Source organism: Battus philenor, unplaced genomic scaffold (genome assembly GCF_028537555.1).
Source record: "Battus philenor isolate CCGP_79_NKW_IND1 unplaced genomic scaffold, ilBatPhil1.0.hap1 SCAF_19, whole genome shotgun sequence".
In the NCBI taxonomy this organism is placed as follows: domain Eukaryota; kingdom Metazoa; phylum Arthropoda; class Insecta; order Lepidoptera; family Papilionidae; genus Battus; species Battus philenor.
In genome coordinates, this window is record NW_027181681.1 from 6,636,733 (window position 1) to 6,662,421 (window position 25,689).

The 25,689-nt window shown below is 36.4% G+C and overlaps 2 protein-coding genes across 6 annotated transcripts in view; one reads left to right on the top strand and one right to left on the bottom strand.

Moving 5' to 3' along the window:
• The window catches only part of Fs (Follistatin), a 30,336-nt gene extending 17,587 nt beyond the window's left edge, over nucleotides 1-12,749 (top strand). Inside the window, exons 4-6 of one of the 2 annotated variants that reach the window (XM_068764166.1) lie at nucleotides 8,307-8,522; nucleotides 9,786-10,049; nucleotides 10,627-12,749. In XM_068764166.1, coding sequence (XP_068620267.1) covers nucleotides 8,307-8,522; nucleotides 9,786-10,049; nucleotides 10,627-10,694 — 548 coding nt within the window. In that variant the 3' untranslated portion in view covers nucleotides 10,695-12,749. The remainder of the gene's footprint in view (nucleotides 1-8,306; nucleotides 8,523-9,785; nucleotides 10,050-10,626) is intronic. The other variant, XM_068764167.1, reaches the window with a different exon arrangement.
• A 421-nt stretch (nucleotides 12,750-13,170) lies between these two features.
• Nucleotides 13,171-25,689, bottom strand: part of Dg (Dystroglycan) — a 92,236-nt gene continuing 79,717 nt past the window's right edge. For 2 of the 4 annotated variants that reach the window (XM_068763961.1, XM_068763960.1), the window contains exons 7-20: nucleotides 24,795-24,914; nucleotides 24,420-24,584; nucleotides 24,051-24,188; nucleotides 22,266-22,427; nucleotides 21,598-21,759; nucleotides 20,813-21,160; nucleotides 19,766-19,908; nucleotides 18,995-19,135; nucleotides 18,376-18,727; nucleotides 17,651-17,875; nucleotides 16,973-17,143; nucleotides 15,574-15,815; nucleotides 15,058-15,440; nucleotides 13,171-14,717 (exon numbers count right to left, since the gene is read on the bottom strand). In XM_068763961.1, the coding sequence (XP_068620062.1) occupies nucleotides 14,431-14,717; nucleotides 15,058-15,440; nucleotides 15,574-15,815; nucleotides 16,973-17,143; nucleotides 17,651-17,875; nucleotides 18,376-18,727; nucleotides 18,995-19,135; nucleotides 19,766-19,908; nucleotides 20,813-21,160; nucleotides 21,598-21,759; nucleotides 22,266-22,427; nucleotides 24,051-24,188; nucleotides 24,420-24,584; nucleotides 24,795-24,914 (3,039 nt within the window). In that variant the 3' untranslated portion in view covers nucleotides 13,171-14,430. The remainder of the gene's footprint in view (nucleotides 14,718-15,057; nucleotides 15,441-15,573; nucleotides 15,816-16,972; nucleotides 17,144-17,650; nucleotides 17,876-18,375; nucleotides 18,728-18,994; nucleotides 19,136-19,765; nucleotides 19,909-20,812; nucleotides 21,161-21,597; nucleotides 21,760-22,265; nucleotides 22,428-24,050; nucleotides 24,189-24,419; nucleotides 24,585-24,794; nucleotides 24,915-25,689) is intronic. The other 2 variants (XM_068763962.1, XM_068763963.1) reach the window with 2 other exon arrangements.

The following is a 25,689-nucleotide window of genomic DNA, read 5'->3' on the forward strand; positions in this document are numbered from 1 at the left end:
GGAACTATGCCTTGCAGTGGGCGTCAGCTGATATGATGATGATGATTATCAACGTGTTGTGCAAATGTGTAAATACGAGGTAAACCGAGATTGGGATGTTTTAAAAACACCGCATGTGAAAGAGTTATACAAAGAAGGTGATTGTTAATAGGTGTAAAAGCTATAAAAGGGTGAATGCATAGTATACCCTATTAAAAATTAAAGGTTTTAGGAGTAATAGATACTTTAATGGTAATGTGGTAAAATGCGACAATGAAATTCAGATTACTGCCTATTATAATTAAGTATTTTTGCTATCTGTCCTTGCAGGCTTTGAATTATTAGAAGCTGCCTAAAGTATTTCTTTAGAAAAAATACATTAATGTAACTTAATTTAGAGTGATCACTTTAGACAATGTCTGGAAAAATGAGTAAATACTTTATAGCTTTTTGCTGACTAATGACTTATACGGTCAAAAAAGCTAATTACCTATATTCCACTATCAATATTCAAATCAAGCAAGTTTTACTACATTGTAGAGATTAATCGAGCCGGTGGTATTTATTCTTTTTGTTTGGTAGTTTTCTAATTATAAAATATTTTAAATTATTCTCCATTTCTGTTTATTATGAAAAAATGCTACTTAAATTCCTTCAATATACAAACTATTTAATTACTGAGTTATTATTTATAATGATAAAATCGGGTAATAATCAAATAATACATAATGGCTTAAATTAATGGACTATAAAGTCTTAGTTTTGAGAATGTGCCTGGGTACGGTAGAGGTTTTGGTTATATTTTTTTCTTCACTCTAGATAAACAAACTCTCTGAAACTAAATTGAGCCGGCACGCGTAGCGTGACGACACTTATTGGAACGGTTCCGCGCATTGTTTCTATGCGCACACAACGACAAACGTTTCTCGACTCGACAGTACAAACTTTTCATCGAACGTCCGACTTATAAAGTAGTATTTCATACGGTGTTTATAAAGCAAATGCTTCTGTACTCGTCTGGAAAGGTTTAATTGGCCTATTATATCATTTTCCAAAGATACGTAAGTGCAACGCCCGCCGCCTCGTTGAGGCAGCGTGTCGACCACGCCACGTCCTCTCCCTATCATTATGCGTAGTGGCCTGCGTCTTCCACTGGAACATGAATGGCCTTCTTTATTATTATTGACTGCTAATACAGTATTAAACCGTCACGGCGCGCTGCTTTACTGGTCTATTATTTTATAAAATTAAAACTTAAAATGACGTCTCATCAATTGTGTCCCTTGACTTTACTTATCAAATTCTGAAGTAAGGTAAACATATAAAAATTTAAAGATATATCGCACATTGTTAAGGTCGTTCTGCCTCGATTTTAAAATGTTAAAAAAGAGCTAGATTATTGTACTTGCAAACTCATTATTTTCAACCTAATATTTGAGATTGTTTATATTTACCTTTGATAAGTGTGATAGTTATAAGAATTCAAATTCAGTATGAAGTTCTATATATATACAATACATAACATATTTATTTTAAGAAATCACTCTTAAAAGCTAAGAGATCTTTTCTTATGTTCCATTCGTTGGGTAGGCGCTGTTTTTCAATACAAATTCACGGGAAATATTACAAGTGTAAAGTTGATTTCAGTTGTTGATATTGTCGACGTGTTAGGTGGATTTGTTAGTTATGTCATACAATATAGTCTAGATGGAAGAAATGGTCATTTAATAAGAGTTACGCTTCGTGACTAAAATTAGTTTGTTAGCGTATTCCGGGGTAAAGACATTCAAAATTCTCAACATCATTGCGTTTGCGTCCACTGCATGAGTCACAGGATGAATAGTACGAGAATTTTGTTTATCCGAAATACCGCATTGCTGTTTACGAGCAGAAATAGGCGCCGCGAAGGTGACATCACCGCTGTTCACAACGAACACCTTGCGAGGAATCCTATTATAAAAAACCAAAAGATAATTTACATCCGCTAATTCAAACCGGACTCATGCTGGAAAACGAATCGTAGTCTTTGGAAAGAGGTCTGTTTCACGCGTTACATGTTCGCCCTGGTATGGCTGAAATCAAGAATTTTCACATAAATTCATATTATTAAAGGAATAGTTTTAAGTTGGGACTATAAAACATAATTGGCGTCTATAGCAATTGTTAGCGCTGCAGCTGCGGTGCGGTGGTAATGTAATACGGCCGCGAGAGACGATCTTAGTTGCGGCAAAGCCACGAGCATTTGAGTCTCTGTTTTATGCAATACTTGTACATAGCTGGCCCGGCCTGGTTATTTCTCGCTATATACGCGCTTTGTTTCCATCATAGAAATAGATAGAGAACCGCGATTTGCGATAATAGGTTGTCGCGGGTTAAATTCCAGGGATACAATCTAATATAATTTGGGAAAGGTTTATGCCTTGTGAGGTTCATCTATGGGTTGAAACGTCGACGAAATTAATTTGCCTGGTATAGAAGAAGCAACCTCCTAATCTTGATAAATTAGTTGGCAAGGTGATATTTTATGATGAGACCCGCTAGCATAACGCTAATGTATCACTAAAACGAAACCAAACCTGTGTATCAGTTTTTTCTTGTACTTTATCGAAACTTTCTATAAACCTGTTAAAATCATGTAATATTATCGAAAGTATTTTTTATTTTCCTCTCTTATGTATCAACCATGTATAATTAAACGTAGCAATACAGATATTCGTAATTAATGTACACGTCTGCAAGATTATGTACCTAAAAACATACATTGTGCTTACGATATTCTTAAACATATAAAAAACAATGACCTTACTGTTCCATTTTACGTTTAAATTGATTGCACTAACGTTTGAAATCGTACTTTATATAAATACATAAAAATGTTTACTGCCGAAGCTTTCAGCATCCTGTATTAAATTTAAATGTTTGCCATTACTACATCCAACATTTAAAACTTCTTTACCTAGATTTGTGGAGAACATGTCGTTAATGTTTTTACATCTTATTTCCTCCTTCTTGGTTAACTGGGTGTTTCGAATGATTTCTTCAATGCTTGAAAATAAAGTTTGAAATAGTAAGAAATATATTATATATATGGTGCTTTTGTTTCATGATAAATCTGTCGTCTGTGTTACTGTGTTACTACGTTATTAAGTAAAACCAAACGGAAACTGAACGAACGGTAAATAAAAGAATATAATGTTACTGATGATACTGGGACTAGAAAATATACAATCGCAAAATATTCTTATTTTATCGTTTATTAGATGTTTTCATTTTTATTTTATTGAATAGGGTCTGCTAACAATTGTCACGATTTTAAAATAATAATATAAAATTTAAACACTAATATTAAAACCGTAGCACAACTAAAGTACAAACATTACAAAGACAAAATATAAAAAGGTAAAAAACGACAACACAAATACGGGTAAGTTTATAGCCGTGTAACTAGGGATAAGAACGAAATAAAATTAGGTAGACAATTTCGAACATTGTAGCTGAACCGATGTAAAACATCAGCGAATATGTCACTGTCGCGAATGTATCCGTTTAAATATTTATAACGAATGTGCGTTAGAGAGTTGAATGCATACGCAGACGTTTTTATCATTTTTATTGCTCGACGAAACTTTTGCTTTGGAATTAAATTTTAAACTAATGCCCAAAACAGTTTGTAAGGTTCAAGTTTCTTAACCAAATCTTTCTAGTATGATAAGAGCCACACAATTTTTTTTGGATTCGTTTCAATATTCTATAAACGGAAAAATGCGGACTCCTTAACACGTTACAATATTCTTATGCAATTTAGAAGCATTCCACGATACAACTTTGGTTAAAGATTTCTGGAAACATTTTCAATTACTAATGACTTGTAACAAACTTGTTTTCATACATGTTCTCTATATGTGCCTCGAACGTTGTTTTTCTTTTTAAAGAAAAACACTCTAAAATCTCGGAGACATTTAATTTTTTGTAATATAATATATTACAAAAAATTAATATATTGTTTGATATTCATATACATATACATATATACTTACACGTTTACACGTATTTTCTCACAATATTAACTTCATCCAAGTCAATCTATAACAGATCTTAAAATCTGAATTTATGTGTTTATACCCTATTGTTTTACACCGTTTATGTACAATGTTGGAAGCAATTGATAATAATTTAATTAATGAACGTGTTATCATAGTGAAGGTGACAGTTGGAGGAAGTGTCCGGTGTAACTCCGGAAGTAATGTTTTATAAACCAGAAAAAATCATTAAGAGCTATACGCTTAATGCGATATTTAATATATGACAAAAATTACACACGTGTTCAGAGTCATATGTCTGGATAATTTTCGGGGCAATAGTTTATGTGAAACCCTAAAATATTGCCAAATTTGAAATCGGTCAATAATTGGCATCGCACTGACCACTCTCCATTCCTAAATATTATTATTATATGTTTGTATATATAACATATACTGTCATAATCTTAGCATCATCTTTCTAACATTCAATAAAATACAGATTATTTTAAATAGATCGTGAATAAAATCTGTCGGTATAATTTGTCTTATTCTTTTTACCATTGATTTTTACACTGGTAAGATGATGGCGTTTATTTCTGTCGCCAAGCGGTAGTGTGCAATTCTCTGTTTGGGAGCACTGCAATGCCCGCAATGGTGCCGTGCACTTGCGAGTGATATATACACATATGGGACCATTTTACATCGAGAGCAAGCGTTTGTTTTACTATAGTGTTTTGTACTAAAAATTCATGGCATTATATAATTTTACATAAGTCATATTTAGTCCGTCGCCTGTTCGTATTTAGCCAGCCATAATTTGTGTAAACACTTCTGTTTTTTTTAAAATAGAAGTTTTCTCTATAGAAGACAATCATTTTTCTTTATTTTGTAATCGTAAAAATTAAGCGGCATAAAATTGATTATATGTCCGAGACGTCACGGTTGATAAACTAAATGTGTAACGAGACAAGAGTATCACAATAAATTGCAAGATTAATGAATAGCATATATGTGCATGCTTATGTTATATGTTCATATATTATTAGGATTGTTATGCTCTCATCTCTATAATTAGTATCTGAGTGATGCTTGAGGTGCACGCTTGCCAGCTGCAAGAATACAGATTGCACGCTTTTATGCATATTCGTGGAAATTGTCTCGGTGTCGCTAATACTGCCAAGTCGCCGACGTAACTATTGGTACATATTTATTAGGAAATTCTGCCTCTAATTATTTTGCTTTTGGCGCATTTCCAAAGCTATACCTGTACGCTTGCCGCTCGGTGTTGAAAATTGGCTAACCCTTAAAACATCTGGTCCGTTGCAAATTAAGGCATTTACGTAAGGCGCGAGTTATTCTGAGATAAGTAATGAATTCAATCAATTTAAAATTAAGTCTAAAAATCATTATTATAATCAGATTGGATAGATAAATTTTTTTTTAAGTGGCTAGAATAGCCCGTGCATGTGACTTGTCCGATTTATTTGCCTTTATCTACGCTTTAAATTACATCCTACTTTTCATTAGATCTTTGAAGAATAGATCAAACACTTTAATTCTTCATCAAATTTCCCCTTTGGGATTCTCTCGATCTTCGTTTTGACTCAGAAGTCATCTTTCACAAAAGACTATAATTCGTGGAAAGAACATATTTGTGAATTTATCAAGTTTTCTGATACTGAAGAGTGGATTTTTTTTTCTCAAATGATCGACATCTTTTAATTTGAAGTTTAGTATAAACGAAAGTTTTATTACTTTTTGGTCAATGATGCATGTGAAACCGACATGACTAATTTATTTTTGTAACCTCGACGTTGAATTCGATCGTCAAATTATAATGCATACATTAGTCAGCAGATGGAGTTTTATTTCATGTTTTGATTCATTGAGTTATACATAGTATAAAAATTGTGTAGAAATCCTACACCAACCACTAAGGCCTTGCAAAGTAACAATCGCTTTTCCAGCTAGTGCGTGTTGCTTTGCGGTCTAATGCTCGTGTAGTCTTCATCGTCATTCCTTTTGGATTTTATACATAAAAGGTTGTCAAATATCTCCCTTCCGCCTTTTTGTCTTTTGAATTTCGCGGCTATGTACAAAGCGCTACAGAGCTCGTATCTGGCAATACTATACATAATTTGAAAGGTCTTGACATAACCTACAAAACGACGCTATGCATGATTAGTTTGGATATTGCGTTCAACAGTTATAGACGTGTAAACATGGAGTTCACTAACGCCGAAATTCGCGCTATTTTAAAGTTTTCCTTCGTTAAAGGCAAATCCGCTAGAGAAACGTTCCGTGAGATTAATGGTGTTTTGGGGGATGGTACTCTATCACTTCGAACCGCGGAGGAATGGTTTTGACGATTCAGAGCCGGCGAAAACGACACCATGGATAAGCCAACCGCCGAAAGACCTGTGACGACAAATACCGATCAAATCATGGACTACATCGAGTTAGATCGGCATGTGGCATCTCGTGACATCGCCCAGGAGATGGGAGTTAGTCACCAAACCATTTTAAACCATCTGCAGAAGGCTGGATACAAAAAAAAGCTTGATGTTTGGGTGGCGCATGATTTGACGCAAAAAAACCTTCTGGACCGAATCAACGCCTGCGATATGCTGCTGAAACGGAACGAACTCGACCCATTCTTAAAGCGGATGGTGACTGGCGACGTAAAATGGATCACATACGACAATATCAAGCGAAAACGGTCGTGGTCGAAGGCCGGTGAATCGTCCCAAACAGTGGCCAAGCCGGGATTGACGGCCAGGAAGGTTTTGCTGTGTGTTTGGTGGGATTGGAAGGGAATCATTCACTATGAGCTGCTCCCATATGGCCAGACGCTTAATTCTACCGTCTACTGCGAACAACTGGACTGCTTGAAGCAGGCGATCGACCAGAAGCGTCCAGAATTGGCCAACAGGAAGGGTGTAGTGTTCCACCAGGACAACGCCAGACCACACACTTCGTTGATGACTCGTCAGAAGCTACGGGAGCTCGGATGGGAGGTTTTATCACATCCATCATATAGCCCGGACATAGCGCCAAGTGATTACCACCTGTTTCTGTCCATGGCGAACGCCCTTGGTGGTGTAAAGTTAAACTCAAAAGAGGTTTGTGAAAAGTGGCTGTCCGAGTTCTTCGCAAATAAGGAGGGGGGCTTCTACAAGGGAGGTATTATGAAGTTGCCGTCTAGATGGAAACAGATTATCGAACAAAACGGCGCATATTTGAACTAAATCCGATCACTGTAACACTTTTTATAAAGCATTGAATAAAGAGCAAAAAAGCGGAAGGGAGATATTTGACAACCTATTATTAAGAATACTAATATGTTTTTTGTTTTAACTAGGAAAAAATATTTCTATAACAATTTTCCTTTAAATTATTAATTAATTTGCATATTTATCGTAGTTTATGTTTATTACTGCTGTATATATAATCCGAGTCAATGAACCAGGTAAATATTTTAATTAAATTAATGTATATAAGTAGAGCAAAGATAGATCGAATGCAAATGTGACAGAAAAACATTTTAAAGTTTTAGGTTCTTTACATCTTAGAAGTAGAGAGGGGTTTTTAAAACCTAAATTAAATGCTATTTATATACCCACTGGAACGATATCCTGAAGTGTTCCTAGATTCGCCCGTTGCAAAAGTCGTATTGCACTTTGGACGTTGCTTGAAGTCATTCGTCTGTCAACAAAACGATTTTTTGGCGTTGGCAGATACTAGCGGATTAGCAAGCGGCCAATAAAATACGAAGGTTCAAATCGAACCTACAAAATTTCTGCACAAAAGCTTAAATTATTTTTTGAAAAACAGTGACTGATACATGATAATTACAAAAAATAAAAATAAAACTCATAGCGCTTAAATTTAGTCTTCAAAAAGTAAACAAATCTTCATGGGTCCAATTGTACGCAGTTCCACAAGATATCTTAAATTTTACTTTTCTGAGTCATAAATATAAAATTAAAAGCATGTTACTAAATAAACCCTATTATAACATTAATATATAACTAGGTTTGTTTACTCGTTTACTCATTATTTGATAGATATAATAATGTATCAAACATCAAACATGGTTAAATTTAAGAAAGAGCATCTGTTGAGTTTCTAGCGGGCCCTTCTGTGGTACCTTATTACTTATAATCTTAAAAAGCGATGATACAAAAGATCGTGTAATTGCTTATTCGAATAAAGATATTTTGAATACAAATTTATAGGGATCGTTATTAGGTATGGTTATTGTATTTGTGTGGCTCAAACTTTAGCTAACTTGGTGGTGTGCAGTGGGCAGCTGCGAGGGCGTGCGTTGCGGCGGCGACAAGCGCTGCGTGCTGGACGCGGAGCTGGGCGCGCACTGCGTGAAGTGCGGCGCGTGCAACGTGGCGGGTGCGCCCGTATGCGCTGTCGACGGGCGCACGTACGCGGGCGCCTGCGCGCTGCGTCGCGCCGCCTGCGAGCGCGGCAAGGCTCTACCGCTCGCGTACAAAGGATCCTGTATAGGTACGCTTCAGTAAAAAACTCTCATCTTACTCCTTTTTCCTCGGTAGCCTTAAGTTACTTATACTTCTATGGTAGCGAAACTCGATGACCGCTAAAAACTTACAGCTTTACCGATGCAAAGACTGCCGAACTCCCAGACCGTTGTTTCCCAACGTGGGGCTAACGCCCCACTGGAGGCAAATTTGATTGTTAAATAGGGCAATTCGAAAATGGACTCAATACGCTTTTAATCCTTTCGTTTTAATATAAAAATTGTATATGTTACATAGGGGAAGTCAGAATTTTAGAAAGATTTTGGTAGGGCTTGGCACAAAAAAGGTTGGGAAACACTGTCTTAGACGAACGCATGGAATGATTATGCTGGCCCACTTGGAGTAGACCTCGGCTTGGGCACTAGTCGATAATACCCGTTTAGCATTCCGACTCAACGGTGCCCAGAGAGCTAAACAGAGCTTAAGTAATAGAATCCGACCAAGTCGAATTACTACGGCTATTGCCTAACAGTACTACCACTTCGGACAGCGACCCTGGACCCAGGTGATACACATACCGACTTCGATTTCGACTTGGTTGGTTTTCGAATGGCTGTAAAAAGTTTTTTTTTAACATGCATGCAAAAGTCTTAAGGCCGTCGTGTCATCCGGAGACTCGAGCACACGTCTCGGATTCGTGGCGGCGCGTCGTCTGAACGGGCCAAGTGTGATTATTTTGGTGGAATTAGCGGCACCTTTAATCAACAAGTTTGTGTGTTGACCAGCAGAGTCAAAATAAGGGATCGATGCCCGTTTTAAGAACTGGGCGATCGTCAGCAGTTCCAAGACTTTGTCGAACGTTTTAGCTTCGTCGCAGATAGCTCCCGTGACGGATGCCTTCATTCGCTTAATGAGGATGTGCTCTGTAATGCGGTGCACTTGATGACTAGAAAATGTTTGGAACGAAAAGTCTTTAGGAGATAAATGGATTGTTGAAGGGTTGTTTGCAGGTTCTTAAACCCTATGACCACCATACTCTTCCACTGTTAGGGAAATTATCCGTTGTCAGTGTTAAAGATAAGGTCTAAGACCTGGATGATATCAGTCGGAAGGAGTTTGACCGGTTATATCACCTCAGCCCGGTGCTTTGCGGGGGCATATATTGCGGATGACATCTACAACATCCTCGCTCTTTGAGAGGAGCTTCTGGGAGTGCTTATCAACTTCGAGGTCTACCTTTCTGTGGTAGTCTAGATGGGGAGGGATTTGTAACGGGATCGGTTGTCTGCAGCGAACGCGACGTGCGCGACGATACGGTGCGGCGCGGGACAGCGGTGTGCGGCTGGCGGCGCGAGCGGTGCGCGCTGCGTGTCATGTGGCGCCTGTGGCGGGGGCGGGAGCGGCGGCGGCGGTGGAGGCGCACGCCGCGTGTTGTGCGGCACCGACGCGCGCACGTACTCGTCGTGGTGCCGCCTACAGCGTGCCGCCTGTCACGCCGGCCGCGTCGTCGACACGCTGCACCGCGGCCCCTGCAAAAGTAATCTTTCCACGCCCTGTACGGACCCACACTCACCTAAAATTGAACCATGCTCTCTTCGTACTCTCATTTATTCTCTAGCGACGTCGTCATCGTCATGTCTGCGGTTAGACGTCCGCTGGCAGGCACAGGCCATCAGCAAAGATTATCACGACGGGACTTGCGTGGCTCTCATTCTGCGACTTCAAGCGACCTTAACTATATCGTCCATGAAGTGGGGGGCCGTGCCGCGTCGACCCGCTCGTAGAACTACACGAAAACCTTTTGGCACGAACAGATTTCGGTTGCATGTGCGATGTGCGCTGCCCACTGATGTTGTGGCTATGTCGTATGTGTATCGCGAATTCTCGCGATCTTGGCTATGTTTTCAAATATATATGACTATTTTAAAAAAATTCATAATTTTTTATTAATATTTTTATGAAGCTTTATTTGCTTCGCTGTAAATTTCCTTCCAGTACTCTTCGTGGATGGTTAAGCCATTAAAATTAATAGGAGAGTTGAACACATTTTGCATTGCAAAATAATAAAGCACAGTTTGATGACAAAAAAATCAATGTAAAATTAATTAATTTAACAAATGTTTACCTTCCAGGCAACCGAAACATAACGGACAATAGTGTTACTGATGAGAGAATTGGAGAAGAAATGGGTGCGGCGTGAGTTCTACTTGAAGATGCTTATGATCTAATAGACTTAATACGACAGTGCTCCGTGATCTGTCGAACCAACATGACCGCCTGTAGCCACTGCAAACAACTTTAGGCAGCGATCCAGGAAGTTATCCAGGAACATTGATCCCGTGCAGAGCCAGATACAACGCACATTAAAATAAGAAATAAATCGATTTCGTCTTACTGGGCAACTTCTGTATTGTACCGTTTTATTAATGATAATAGCTAATTAAAATCGATGAAATTTAAATAAAGGGAGTGTTCCGTAAGGGAAGGCTGTATTCAGAAACCGTTGTGACAGCAGATCATGAAACAAACCATATTAATTATATTCTGAACTATCGTAGAGGTGTAGACTAATACGTATTCATATTTTTCGAATTTTGTGGATTAGAGAAATATTAATTCTAGTTCTTTAATATTAACACTTACATAATTAAATTTGAGCACCAAATCGTACTTAAAACTTAGTCAAAATGTTATTCGTAGGGCAGTAGTTAGCGCAATGTCCGGTGCGTGGGTACTGTGACTCGGCCTATCTGTTCGTGTCGCTGACGTCGCGCCTGTGTGACCCGGACAACAGCGAGATGAAGTAACGTTTTTCATCGGACTGATCTTATTATTTTTCTGTTAAAATTAATTTACTTGTAGCTCTTTAGGACTTTAATTTTACGTCACGAAATGTGGTTTTAACGCTTATGCAATATTTATTATTAAGTTATGAAGTATAAAGTTTTAGTGCAATAATGTTATTGAAAATTGAGTGAAATTTATGTTTGTGTTTTGTTTTGTTTTTTTTTTATTATGAAAGTTCACAAATATAACGTGAAGTTATTCGGACACGTGTAGAATAAATTTTTTTTCAGTATTATGTTTATGTAAGATTTTAGAATATTATTTTATTTTCGAAAATTGTTTTAAATTGAAAATTATGTGACTTTAATAGAATGTAGGTAAAAAGTAATTTATTGTTACTTTAAAATTATTTCCAAAATATTTCCAAGAATTTATTTGTACGGATGTTAATTGTGAAATTAATGGCGCGTATGCATGAGACATTTGTTGTCACTTGTATTAGATGTGTTTCTAGACGTCCTGCTTAGCTTTAAATAGTTTAAATTTGATTTTCTAGATAGCTTCGAGTCCATTTATATCATAAGGCCTATGTATGTTATTGAGAGAGCGGACATGAATTATCCAATAAGCAATATTAATTGCTAGCCAATTAAATTCTTTTACATTTCATTTGCATACAATGGTCATAAAATCCGAGAGTAACTATTTTTACTTATATATGTGAGGCGTTCGTTAGATTACGTAAAAGTAAAGTTCAAGGTATATTTTTGCAGCAACCGTACATTATCGTTATGTAGACTTTATTAAATTATTCCAAACACTTAATGTTAACAAACTGAAAGTGAGTGGAAAAATACTCCAAAGGATTTAATTCCTCTTATTTTGTATATGAAATATTTTTGTTTATTTGTCTTAACAATTTCAATTTTTTGTTGATAAATTTGTGTAAAAATGTTTTCGTGTAACCTAAAAAAATTAATAACATTATTGTAATACTTTTATCATGATTGCATTTTATATTACAGAATAGTGTTCAGGCCTGACAAATTTTATTGAAATGTAAAATTAATAAATCTGCTTCTTTCTTAACATTGTTTAAAATTTGAAAATTTCAAATTTACATCACTCAATATTTTGATTATGTAAGCAACTGCAGCTCTGTGTGACAGTGTTGTCAACTGTCAACTACATGTTTACGTAAACTTTAGGCACAACTTGTTAAAATTTTAACGTTATTGACATTTTCGATAGTAATTGATATCGATTCACCTACACATGTAGATGTTACTAAAATTCATAATAGTTGCTATAGATATTCAGCAAGTATTTAACAAAGTATTTTGTGGTGTAGTCAAATTTACGCATTCATTAGTTAAAAGTAGTTCTCGATTGTTGTAAGCGATTACTTGTTGTATTTGAACTATGCAATCATTAAAAAAGGTGTATAATATATTTTCCTTGTTTCTTCGTAAACATTTTACGTGGGGTTTTTATTCTTTTTTATCCTTGCCATCCAACGTTCATTTAATTACGTTATAGAACTCTACAACAGCGATCTGTGACTGAAATGAAATCAGTCGACCTGTATACATCAACTTCGTAATTATTTTCTAAGTACTCAGATTTAATCTTAAATTGGAATGACATTGCTCCTTTACTTTTTCACCAAAAACCAAAAAAAAAACTTTTTGAATTAAGAATATTAAAAATGAAGCTTTGTAAAATGTATTTTATATACACTGTATATTGAATACATGACATATTTATACACAGAGTAATTCCTTAAATGTTTAAAACACAAACTTTTTTAAAGGTCTTTAAAATCTAAGTTTAAAAAGAAGTACTAAGCTTCATTCATTCAATAAAGTTGTAAATAAAACTGCTTTGTCACTAGATCATTTTATTAAATTAGAAAACTCATTAATTAGATAAATTATGTGCGTTGTAATGAATAGTGTTTAACGTAATAACTGCCAGTGTAAGTCTATCAAATAATAAGAAATGGTTCGGTTCTCATGGACATCCTTAAGTACGACTACAGTCAAATGAAAACAAATCAATAAAGGAAAAAAACAGCTGTCCTATCAAATTGTAAAGTTTGCGTAACGCTAAAAAGATCTATAAATGCAAAAATTCTAAATGAGTATACAATAGAAAAAAAATACATCCAAATAAAAAGTTATATTTTAAATAGCTCATTTCGTTCATAGTTCCCTATAATTAACACAATTTGTTAATCTTACATCTATAATAATAGTTAGACAAGTACAAAATGATACTTCGCTCTTAAAAATATCTAATCGTAGACTAAAACTAATATTAGTTGTATAATCAGTTACAACGTTCATTGTCGTCAGTGTTTACGCAAATATAACGTTACGTCTCAAAGTCCTGCGCACTGTGTGCGGTGCACGGCGCTCTTTTAACGAACACACGCGGCACACAGCACATAGATAATGTTTGGAAGAACTAAGCTAAAGGCTAACACGTTACTTTCGATATGTTTATTTTAAATTACATTTTATTATAACAAATTCCCGAACAATGGCACACATCTAGCCAATACCCAGTCGCTGTTCACTTGGTCTGGTCGGCGTGCGACTTGTTAAATTAATTAGCTGCGTAATACGTGTCTTGACAAACACTTTTAAATGTTACGTGCGTGCAGACCTCCGTCTACTTGCTAATATAACCATAGCTACTTCAACAACAATTACTTAACACTGCCTTTCATTGTGAAGGTTCAGTTCTTACATAATTGAATGTAAACAACACCATGAACATGCATACCACGTTATGTCTAAACATTTTACGACTACAATAAGACAAACACTTACATTGTATAAGAAATTCGTAGTCACAAAATTGTGCACAATTCCTTTCTTTACGTTATGAGGATTCGCTTAATTGTTTATTTAATAAATGCTTCGAAACAAATGCTACTATAATCCGACGAAAAATTTGTCAAAGAAAAATAAATATATTACAAATGAAATAGCTGGATCGTATCGACTAGTTAAGCTGCAGCCGTTAGAAAAAAATCTAATGATTAAGTGTATTTTGTGACCCGTTTCACATTAGTGTATTACAAGCGACATTGAAGAAACATGGTCGGTACTGTAAAAAGTGGGTAAGTGTAGGCAGTGTTTTTAAGGCGGAACGTATGGGGGTGGTTTTCTGTATGTAGGTGTGGCTTTAGGTCTTGGCGGCGTCCGGGAGGCCGCAAAAGGGGGTGGAGGGCGATAGGGAGCATCTTCTCCGGTTCTGTATTCTGGTGCGGGGGGAAGTAATGGCGGTTTCTCTTCACGCATAATGACCGGACTTTTGTGAACAGGCTCCGCGTCTGCTCGTTCTTCTAGTTCGTCTTGGAATATGACTGGGATGCCTTTCGACCGGAAGGCCTGACGTTCCTCTTCATCACCTACGCTCATTTTACCTGAAACAGTTAATATTGGTGTGATTACTTTATGTGTAATTTAAAAATGGATCGGCATACGCAACTTGTGTTAATTCTTTATATTTTTCGCTACTCAACTGACATTATCAGTATTGTCGAAATCTTCTGGTTCCCGTATTGCTTGTAATTAAGGAATGAGCTCATAATTCATAAACCATTAAGTTTATGTGCTTCAATTACTTACAAATAGCAACCCACCCTCTTCACAATTACATTAGTATAAAACTTAACAAATGATCTTATAATGAAATTGATTGTTTTCAATTTAAAAATTATTAATTGATTTTATTAATAATTATAATAATCTGTTGTATATTACCTGTGCGGCGTCTCTTGTACAGGACACAGGCGATGACTCCAGCGACCAGGATCATGCAGACGATGACCACCGCCGGTATCACGAAGGTTACTAAATAGTCTGAGTACTCGGGGTCAGCTGCGCTGGTCGCCTTGCTGTTGTGCAGATTGGTACCGGCGTTGACTGGCACGAGACCGCCTTTGGACGTTTTAGTGTTCTGTTCAGCACAGAGACCCTGCGATATCAGTCCAATGGACATCACTTTGAAGTCCTTGTCGAAAATATGATCAACTCGTTCTCTCAGGTTGCCCCCGACTGAACCTCTTTCGTCGACTATTATCATTTTACGCAGTTCCTCTATTTCCTTTTTCGGGCACCTATCCATAGGCAAGCTGGTGTTATACCTACAAACAAAAAAGTAAGTGCCGTGATGCTCTAATTTGTTACTTTTTTCTTCACCTTATCTATATATGTATATTTTTGGTATATATATATTATATATGTGTATATAGACAAAATATATAACTATGTACGAACCAAATGATAGTTGTCGGTCCGTCGGTGATACTTTGAATCCTAATGTTGTCAGTTTCTTTCTGCTCAAACAGCGCAGCGAGCTTCTCAACCACCTTGCGCTTGTTGTTGGCATTATTGGCCAGGCTGGCATAAGGATACTCGAGCGTCATGTGAAACTCTACAGTTGGCCTGATTGTTGGTGCCTTTGCTACTTCTACGATTAGGCTATCGTATGCACTCTTCTTGCTGGAATCCTCAGCTATCTGGAAATCATGATAAAACATCGTCATTTTTGTGTTCTATTTGCCGTATTATGATAAAAAGTTTTCATTAAATAAACTTAACACACAAATTCAAATATGCTAGGGAATTTCAAATGCCATTTAAATATATCGACAAACTATTAATTACCTTGCATAAAAATAGAGAAAACAAAGTCGAAGCTTTTAATAACTCTAGAAGAACATACTTTTAAACAATATGGCGCCAGTTGAATTACGCCGATGTTTAGGTTAGGAAGCTCTTTACTTTCCGAACGTAATCCGGCGCAAAGGCAAAGAATTTGAAAACAACAAGCTGTGACATTCGTGACAGAAACCGAAATAACTGTGGTCAACGGTTGCTAAGAGTTCCAGGTATGAGTATAATTTTACACATCTCTTACGAATTAGCGCCTTTTTAAGTTAAAGTTTTTAAGTTAAGTATATTATTAAATATATATTATTACAATTTTTAGTTCATTGAAATATGAGGATAATTAATATATAATTGTTGGCTCATTAACATAGTTAATATTATAACGAACCTATCGAAAATTATTAAATATTATTTAAAAGAACGTTGAGTTTCTGACCGGCTCTTAATAAACCAGCGTTCCGAGCCGGTGGTAGCTTACTACTTATAGTGTTAAAATAATCAACGATTCAAAAGCACATGTAAATGCATACTTAAAGAAAGATATTTTCAATTTGAACAACACCAACTTAATAAAGTTGCAACTGTATTGCCACCATAATAAACACTTTACTCGTTTAGTACTAGCGTCTACGTTAGATCATGTTTTCTATCTCTATCTAATGGTTTAGAATAGTTTAGCTAGCCCCGGTTCGGCAAGTTTGTTTCTGATGAAGCTATGAGAGCTGCTTAGGCTAAACCATATTATAATAGTGTAACTATTTAATCATTTGATGCAGAATTTTATCGTTGGTTTTCATTTAAATTTGATTTGATAAGATAGACATGTTTGGAGCAAGTCAGAGACGAATGTTCTCTACTTTTCCAGAAAGATCTTGTCACTATAAGGTGTCAAGTTATATAAACACTAACTATGAAATCCACATTTTATATTTTTCATTAAAACCTTTTTTACATCTAGCAAACTAATTTTGTCAAAATGCCTCTTTGTTTAGAGGATACATACGAGTTGATAGTGCATGGTTCCCTCGTCGGAGGGAGATGGCAGCCCGTAAAACTCCTGATTGCGGGCATCGAACTGTAGCCAGTGCGTGGGAGGCAACTCCGAACGGTCGCTGCGTCGTAAAGATAGCGCCAAGTTTCGCGTACCACCGTCCTCCGGATCGAAGAAAGTGTCCTGAAACATATTTTTCGTTGCTTTATACATTTATAATTTTTTCAGTTTTAGCCGTAATAAGTTATCTACTATTTCTAGATGAAATAATAATTTAGCGGTCGGTCCATCGCAGATATGCAGAGATAGTAATACCACACTAAAAATTTAAAGGCAATAATTGTTAATGTTGTTGAAAAATCGTTTCATTACAAAAACAAATACAATGAAGAGTTTAATGATGCTTTAAGTTAAAAAGATGCTACTGATGATTAGATTATTTCTTATTGATCTCACCGGTGCTCAAAATAGATTAACCAGCGCCTATTTTTTTGCCTTCATACATTTAGGCATACTGAGATTCGTAATGTATTTTATAGGAAGTGCGTACATGAATGTTCTATGTTAAGTGTGATAATACGTTATGTGCATTTAAAAGTCTAACACTATTTTGAAAAAATAATTCATTTAATTAATTAATGGTCAAAAATAGCTTCAGGTTAGAAATTGATAAAATAAATTGTCTCGCACCTCGGGCACTTTGTAGATGAGGAGGTGTCCGACGGTGGCGGTGAGGTGGTCGACCTGGTTGCGCGTGACGGGCGGGTACGTGTCGGGTGGGCGTGGGCGTGTGCGCGGAGGGGCAGCGCAGCGTCCTGCACCTCTCCACCGTACCGCACTCACTTTCAGCTCAGGAGACATGGCCCGTGCCAACGCCGCCGACGGAGACCCGCTCTCTGTTTCCGACTCCATTATCTGTAAGAATGTTTTGATTCGATAACACAGAGTCACGTCTCGTGGGCAGTGATGAATAGTGATTTTTTGATTTGGAATTACAGCAAGTAATTAAACAATACTTTGTAAAACTGAAAAATGGATTATAATCATAACATACTTTTAACAAGACATAAGTATGTACACTATTTTAAAGGGATAAATAATTTTCTTATTTATTGTAACCTAATGAAGTGCCAATGATTGAAACCAAAATATAATTTTTGTTAGATGAAATCTAGGGTGAGGTTTCGGAAGAAACTTTTATGCTTATTAATTTATACCATCATCATATCAGCTGATAGACGCCCACTGCAAGATAGCTTCCTACAGAGATCACCACGATGACCAGTTTTGTGCTGCCCACAACTATGTTATCGGTCCACCAAGCAGAGGGTCTACGGCTTATGGTCTCCACTCTAAAACCTTTCGGTTTCAATGGCCTTCTTTATGAATAAAAATGTAAGATTTTAAAAATGTACCTTCATAAGCCTATTAATGTCATCCATAGGGCAGGACGGATCCTTTGGCAGTGTATCGTTCGTCCAAACATATTCACAGAGATCGCCATTGTCGGTCGCGTTCAGTACCGTGAGGTGATCCATGTCGGTGTCTCTAAATAGATTGACGATGCCTTCCAGTGCCCTGATCTGCCAGTCTATTGCGTTACTGTAATCTTTCGTCAGTTTGAACTCCATGACGAACTGGTGGTTGATAGTCCTGCCGCTCTTGTGCTGCTGCACCGTGATGTCCAGAGGTCCTCTGGCTACCAGTCCTTCGCTATCTTGAGCTTCAACTATGAAGTTCCAGCGGGACACATGTGATTCTAGAGGCCTGGATACAGTATTTTGCTTTATACAGTAATACATACTGGTGTTATAAACGAAATCTAAATAAAACTAAATAAACTTTAACTGTATTTCTAAAGCGGAAGACTTTATTCATTTTTTTTTCATTAACTAAGCATAAAAATATTTCAATGAAATATGACATTATATTTAAAATTTATAATTACTATTATCCCCTGACCATAACAGTAATAGGCAGATTATGAAATCACTAATTAATGATTTTTGTTGTATTTGATGAAATGAAACTTACAATCCGTATACTTCACGTTTGGCAGGAATGAACTGTATCCATGAGTTTTTGCTTAACGGAACGTTCTCCGAGTCGTACATTGTAAATGTAAGGTTCGTGCCTTCCTCTGGGTCCGTGAATAGGTCCGCGGGTATAATGTATCTGTAATTAAAATACACGGTTAATGTAAAAGTGATCAGCGCATTACTTCTAAATACTGTTATTATTTTTATGTGACATTTTTCTTGACTAATAGGGACAGTGATTTTATGCGTAATAGATCTTTTATTTTAGATTATGATTTCTGAGATGTTCAAAATATATGGATATAGATTTTCCTTATTTATTTCTAATAGTTTATCTTATAAAGCTCTACATATATGCCAAGTGTTTCTAACCTAAAACTCGAGTGCTACTCGACCAATTAGGCTATTGTTTTGTATATTTACATTAAGAGTTATGAGGAAATAAAATTGTGAAAACAACATTTTTCTTTTTCAAAAGCCCCTCCCTACGCCTTGTCAAATATTGGATGTCATTATAACAAAAAAAAGTCATGTTAGGTCGTGTACTCTTGCAATAAACGAAACACAAAACTAAGTTTGATAAGTAATTTTGTTTATTAAGACATAAAGCAATTACTACAAGCTTCTACCAAAACATTTTACTGTCTCAGACCAAGAACTTTTGATAGTACTACCTTTGAAGAAAAAGCTAGTTATACAATAACAATAATGAAAAGTTATTGCAATCGTAGTTAAGTACATAAGAGATTAGAATTTTATTCAATACCTGAAGGCTTTCCCGGCAGTGATGGCTAATTTCTTCATGTGATACTTGAGCGTGGGTGGCTGATTAACGGGCATGGGGAAAGTGACCGTCTCCGTGGTGCGACCGATTATTGTGCTGCTTCTCTCAGATGATAATGGGAAGTCCTAAAAAATATGGTACCAGTTGCAGGCATACGAACGGAAGCATAAACTGAGAAAATTATACCAATAAACAACATTTTAACTCGACTATATAAAAGGCTTAAATTAATTAAAAAAAACTGTATGATAAATACAGGAATATAGTGTAGTAATTGCATTTTCATAATTAGAATCAAATAAAGTACTAAGACAATATATTAGGGGGTACGCACGCAGAAAAACTAAATATTATTATTAAAGATGTTCTCTTTTAACATTTTTTTAAATTGTACATAAAGCTATGCAACCTTTGGCCGTTGTGACCGAAAGGTTCCCGGGTGGCGGCCACGAGCCTGTAGATGGAACATAGATTGGCCCCCCACTAGGTGCACCGCACGACATAATTAAGGTAGCTGACAGTCACTGGATGTGGACAGCGCAAGATCGGTCACTGTGACGATCTTTAGGAGCAGCCTACGCCTCGCAGTGGACTCCTATCGGCTAAAAATAAGAAGAAGATACAAAGCCATAATAAAAAGAACAATTATCTTCAAAAATAGATAAGCTAAGGCAATCAAAATTTACAGCATCTGTATCATACAAGTGATTGTTGTAGGGTCCGACAACTAGCACTATTGAGTTGTAGGTCATAATAATCTTACAGTAATGGATGCTAGTTTATAAGAGATCTTGACCAATCTTAAACTACAACGAGCTTGTGTTATTAAACTCTAATTAGAATTGTTAGATTAATGATATGAAATTATCACCAAAAATGTGTCAACACCGTAAAAACCCACTCTAACTAAATGATAAAAAAAACAAACCGTGTATTGGACTGACAAATATTGTACTCACAAGTTAATTCCTCGATGAAATTTAAAAATTATTTTCACACTGTAAAATGTTTGGATAAAATTGTCTTAACCTGTTTTGTAACCTCCTGTAGAGTTGTTTCGGGCACAGGAGTTGTAGTAGGCAGAGCTGTGGGCGTGGTCGAGGGCGCGGTCGTTGGCGCTATTGTTGGTGATGTAGCGATCGTCGTTGGCATTGTAGTGGTAGTCGTTGTCGTTGTAGTCGATGTAGTCGTGGTGGACGTTGTCGTAGACTCCGTCGTAGAAGTAGTGGACGGTGTAGTCGTCTCCGTGGGGATCGTGTCGAAAGGAGACGATGGAGGCGACGGCGACGGTGACGGTGGTGGCGACGGCGTCGGTGTAGTCGGCGGTTCGGATGACATCGGCGGCACTTCGTTGGAAGCTCGTATTATTACAGTTTGCTGAAAGTGCCATGCGGACGCTCACACAAAGTGATGTGAATGATGCTACGTCAAGACAACTGCGTGGTATTTCTTCTCGATAATAAAAATCTATCTTCACATTAATTTTATTAAAAAAAAAAACTTTTTGGCTTTACCATGTTTTACTTATAATTTTGCAATATGTATCAATCATTGAATTTTTTTAAATATAGTGATCATATATTACAAAAATGGTTTTTCTTTCTAGCAATCGACATAGTATTTTCTGTTAAAAACAGTTGTCTGTACGTACTTCGGTTAGAAGATGTATTTACAAATTACAATGCGTGTAACATTAGGTAGTTTGTTGTGCTACCCCGTAAGTCCACTTCCACACAAGACAATTATTAGTGTTGTTGAGACATGTACAAACGTGAATTAGGCCCTGATGGTGGAGATATACAATGTGTACGCACCAACTCGGGTTCGCTTGTCGTGGAGCTGTCTTCGGGCGAAATGATGACAGGTGAATGGCCAAGTTTACGCGACTCCACCACGTTGGACTCTAACGCTCTGTCAACTTCCGCAGCTTCTGAGACTGTCTCCGTGTAAGGCGTTATTTTCACTTTGTTCACTACCTAAAGAAAAACAAATAAACCAAATATGTAAGAAATATACAACTAAATCAAATCCGCATGCTTAAGAGAAACTATTTATGGAATCCTAAATGTTAAATGATGTTATGAATTCAAACAAAGTTGCTGTATAAATAATATTCTAGTTTGTTTAGGATGAACAAGAGAAGGGATAACATTCATGCTGAAATATTAACATATATATGAAACTAATAATACAGAGCTACAACATAACACAAAAAATTAACAATGCTACAGTGAAAAATGATATTAATTAATAATAAGTTAAATAACAATACCAACGATTATACTACCAGTCAAAATTACACATATAAAATCTCAAAATATGTAGTTTATCGACGAAAATTGAAGCAACACAACGACGTACAATGTTATATTTATAATAAATACGAAGAAATTCAAGAAACAACAAAAAGACATCAGAACATCAAACGACAAAACAACCATGCAACAATCAACACAAAGCACGAGAGCAGGTCACGACAAACCTCCGTTGTGTACAAATTAGGCGAGACGAATTCTGTGGTTTCTTCGGTAGCGATGACCTCGGTGGTAGGGAGTTCAGTTTGAGTAGATTCGGAGGTGGTAGGGAGGATTGGAGGTATTTGGATGGGTTGTTGTTTCGTCGTGTGTTCGGTGACGGGCTCGGTCTGAAAGTTGTCGGTGGTGGTGTGTGGCGCGCGCCATTGGTCGCCGTGGTGGTGGCGGTGGGGCCGCGGGGTTGGGGGCGCCTGCGCGCGCCGCGACACACACTACGTTAGTACTGCCGCCCGTTTGTACGTACCTCGCGCTATGTCTGTGGTTATTGCCGCGTGGACCTAAACTACGGATGAGCCTTTGTCTAACACGAAACCTGACGTATGAAAGCGACATACTTCAATTGATATGTAACAATAGTTTTAACAGTTTTGGTGTGACAATCATATCTAAATCTGTTGTCTAGGGCATCGCGGGGTGAGGAAGTGGAGAGTGGAAGGGGAGAGTTCCATCCATAGACCATCATTGACCACTGTCGCGCCAATGCAGCAGGCGCGTTTTAATTATTTTTTCAACAATTTGGTTTTGGAGTTATTATTGGAAATTTACAATTGTAACAATAGTGATAAGACGGTCTGGGGATAGTTCTCACCCGCCCCGCTTTCCATTTCCTCCTCTCGGTACATTTTTAGTATTAACGACTTTCGAGGTTCTTCATGCCAACTAGACATTGGCTTTCATAAACTATATACAAAACATTATTAATAATACGTCAGTGTTCAAAGACGAATCCCTCTTAAATCCACGTGATTAAAAAATATCATATAAAATACGCATCGATAGTGTGCTTCTGTTAGTGATATTCAATAGTGCGAGCACATCCCATTAAAGCAAATGTTAAATAACCACACACAAAGCTTGTATTTTAAAGAACTATCGTATATGTTATTGGTACGGATGTGAATGAAAGGTTTATAGTTATATGACAAAAAAGCATGTCTGACAACGTGTTCAGAAAATCAAATGTGAATATAAATGAGTTGGTTGGTAAAGGTATAGATAATCTACATGGAGTTACGAACTGGATTTCAAATCCAAGTTCACAAACAGATTTAAATAACCCACACGCAAAATGAAAAGGTGGTAATTGGTAATGTAATCATTCAACATTCCATGCTGTGGTTTCGGCTACACGATTATATAGGTTGGTGCAATAAATGCATTCATATATCATTATTCATTGGAAACAATGATCAAATTTCAACCTTACTCAAGTAGCTCTTTACATATGACCTTTCTTGTTTATTCATAAATCAATAACAGAAGTAATTCTTATTTAGTCTCTTTTCATATGAAAAAAAAAAGGTTTTATAAATTCCTAGTAATGATATGATTGTATATTGAACTACACATTAAAGCAATAATAAATATTTAAAAAAAATTATGTATAGAATGATAAAAATAATTCATACTTCGATGTATGTGGTTCCAATGAATAAATGAAATGGAATAAACATTTACAAACAAAAATGATTATTAATAAACAACAGAAAACAGTAATATTTTGAAATGATGTATAATCTTAGTTAATTTAACTAGGGTAACCTGTTAAAAATATTTTATAGTTGATCAGGTAAATTATATGGACATCATTTTTTACATCTATGTTTATACTTGATCTCAAAAAATCTGTGTTGGTCTTTATTAAAAGATTTTTATTTCATATACTATAGTGTTTAATACAATTTTGATGGAGGTAGGAACTTATTTGCAACAAAAACAAGGTGAAAACTCACGGATTCCGGCAAGGAGTCAATGTTGAAATCGTCTTCGTTGTCGTCGTCGTCGTCGTAGTCGCCGCTGTAGTCAGCCACGTCGTCCTCGCCGTCGTACGTATCGTAAACTCCTGCTCCTGACCCGGAGTCCAGGGACGACTATATGTATGAAAATAGTTATTCAATTTAGTAACATTTAACTGCCGTAGGTAATTCTCAACAATGGGGCACGGATATTGTAAGCAGTACCTGTACCAATAATTCAATACATTGTAAGGAAAACACCCGAGCGATACAAATTAAAATAAAAAATGGCCCTGATCTCCTATGTGAAAAAATAATATTAATAAATCTTACTTAATAATTTTTCGCTTACAATAGCCAACTCACTTGTCTTTTAGGGCGTACGACAGGTTTATGAGGTTTGACGGCGACAAGGCGCCACCCCAGCACGGGCAAGTTAAGTATATGCGCTAGTGTCCCGTCTCGTGACTGCTCCCGAAGACCGGCCACGAGCACTTTGTGCCGAGTCCACAATTTATCTCGGCAGCCCACCTGTAATGGTTTTGTAAAAAACATTAATTTTGGTTGTTAACTTGTGTAGACTTCGTTATTAACGAAGTTAATACAAACTATATCCTGTTAAAGGAAACCGATCGCCAATGATCGTTTAGTTGGTATTTTTGCTGGAAAATCGCTTAGAAGGTTCGAGTGCGACGCTAAATTAATACATATGTAAGTAAAAAAGTTTTTATTTAGACTCACATTTAAGTAGATGGCGGTAGTAGCGTCGTTGCGTCTACGCTGTGTGGTGCCCGCGCCGCTCATCAATACAGTATGGGTGCGAGCTGATTCTGCTTTGTAAGGCTCCATCCAAAATTCATCCTGAATGAAATAAGTTTTTAAAAGTTGATGTAATATCGAAGTACACGATTTAATTCGATTTTATTAATTTATCTGCTACCCTTTGTGCTGTCATTAAATATCATTTAACGTATAAAATAAAAATAATAAAGCTTCAATTAAGTGTCTAATGCCACTAAAGCTTTATAAAGTACCGGAATAGCTATATCTCCAGCCTACTTAGAGTTGTTATTAATTTACTACGATATTAACGTACATTACGGTGTAAAAGTTTTAATAGTTTGGAAAAAGGCTTTTTTGGTTTCCTGTCAATTATGATTGAACAAGCTAAAAGCTATAGTGCAATTTTATTTTACAGCACAACCATTAATGTTTATTTTGTACGCAAGTACATAGCAGGCAGAGGAGACTAATCGTATGCCCGGCGTTTGACTCGTGTACGCTTTTAATCCGAGTCGAGCGTGAAATCAGATACTTTAGGGCTATAATCCAGGCACTGCTACGTCTACGAAGGGTTACATTTAACGGATAAGTTAAGCTCGAGTCGATTTCAAAAAAGCTTATTTTACAAGGAAGAAATCTAAAACGTTTCAAACATACTGTTACACTAACTGAAATTTATTTTGAAAACTTTATCGTGATTAAAAACAATATTATTAAAATAGTAATCTGAGTTTATTTTTTTACAATGTACTCGTATATTATATTTTATTCAATAATTATCCTAAAAAATTTAAAAAAAATTGTTAACGTGAAGATTATTTAAATTATAGCAGATAACATTGAATTTGAGAGT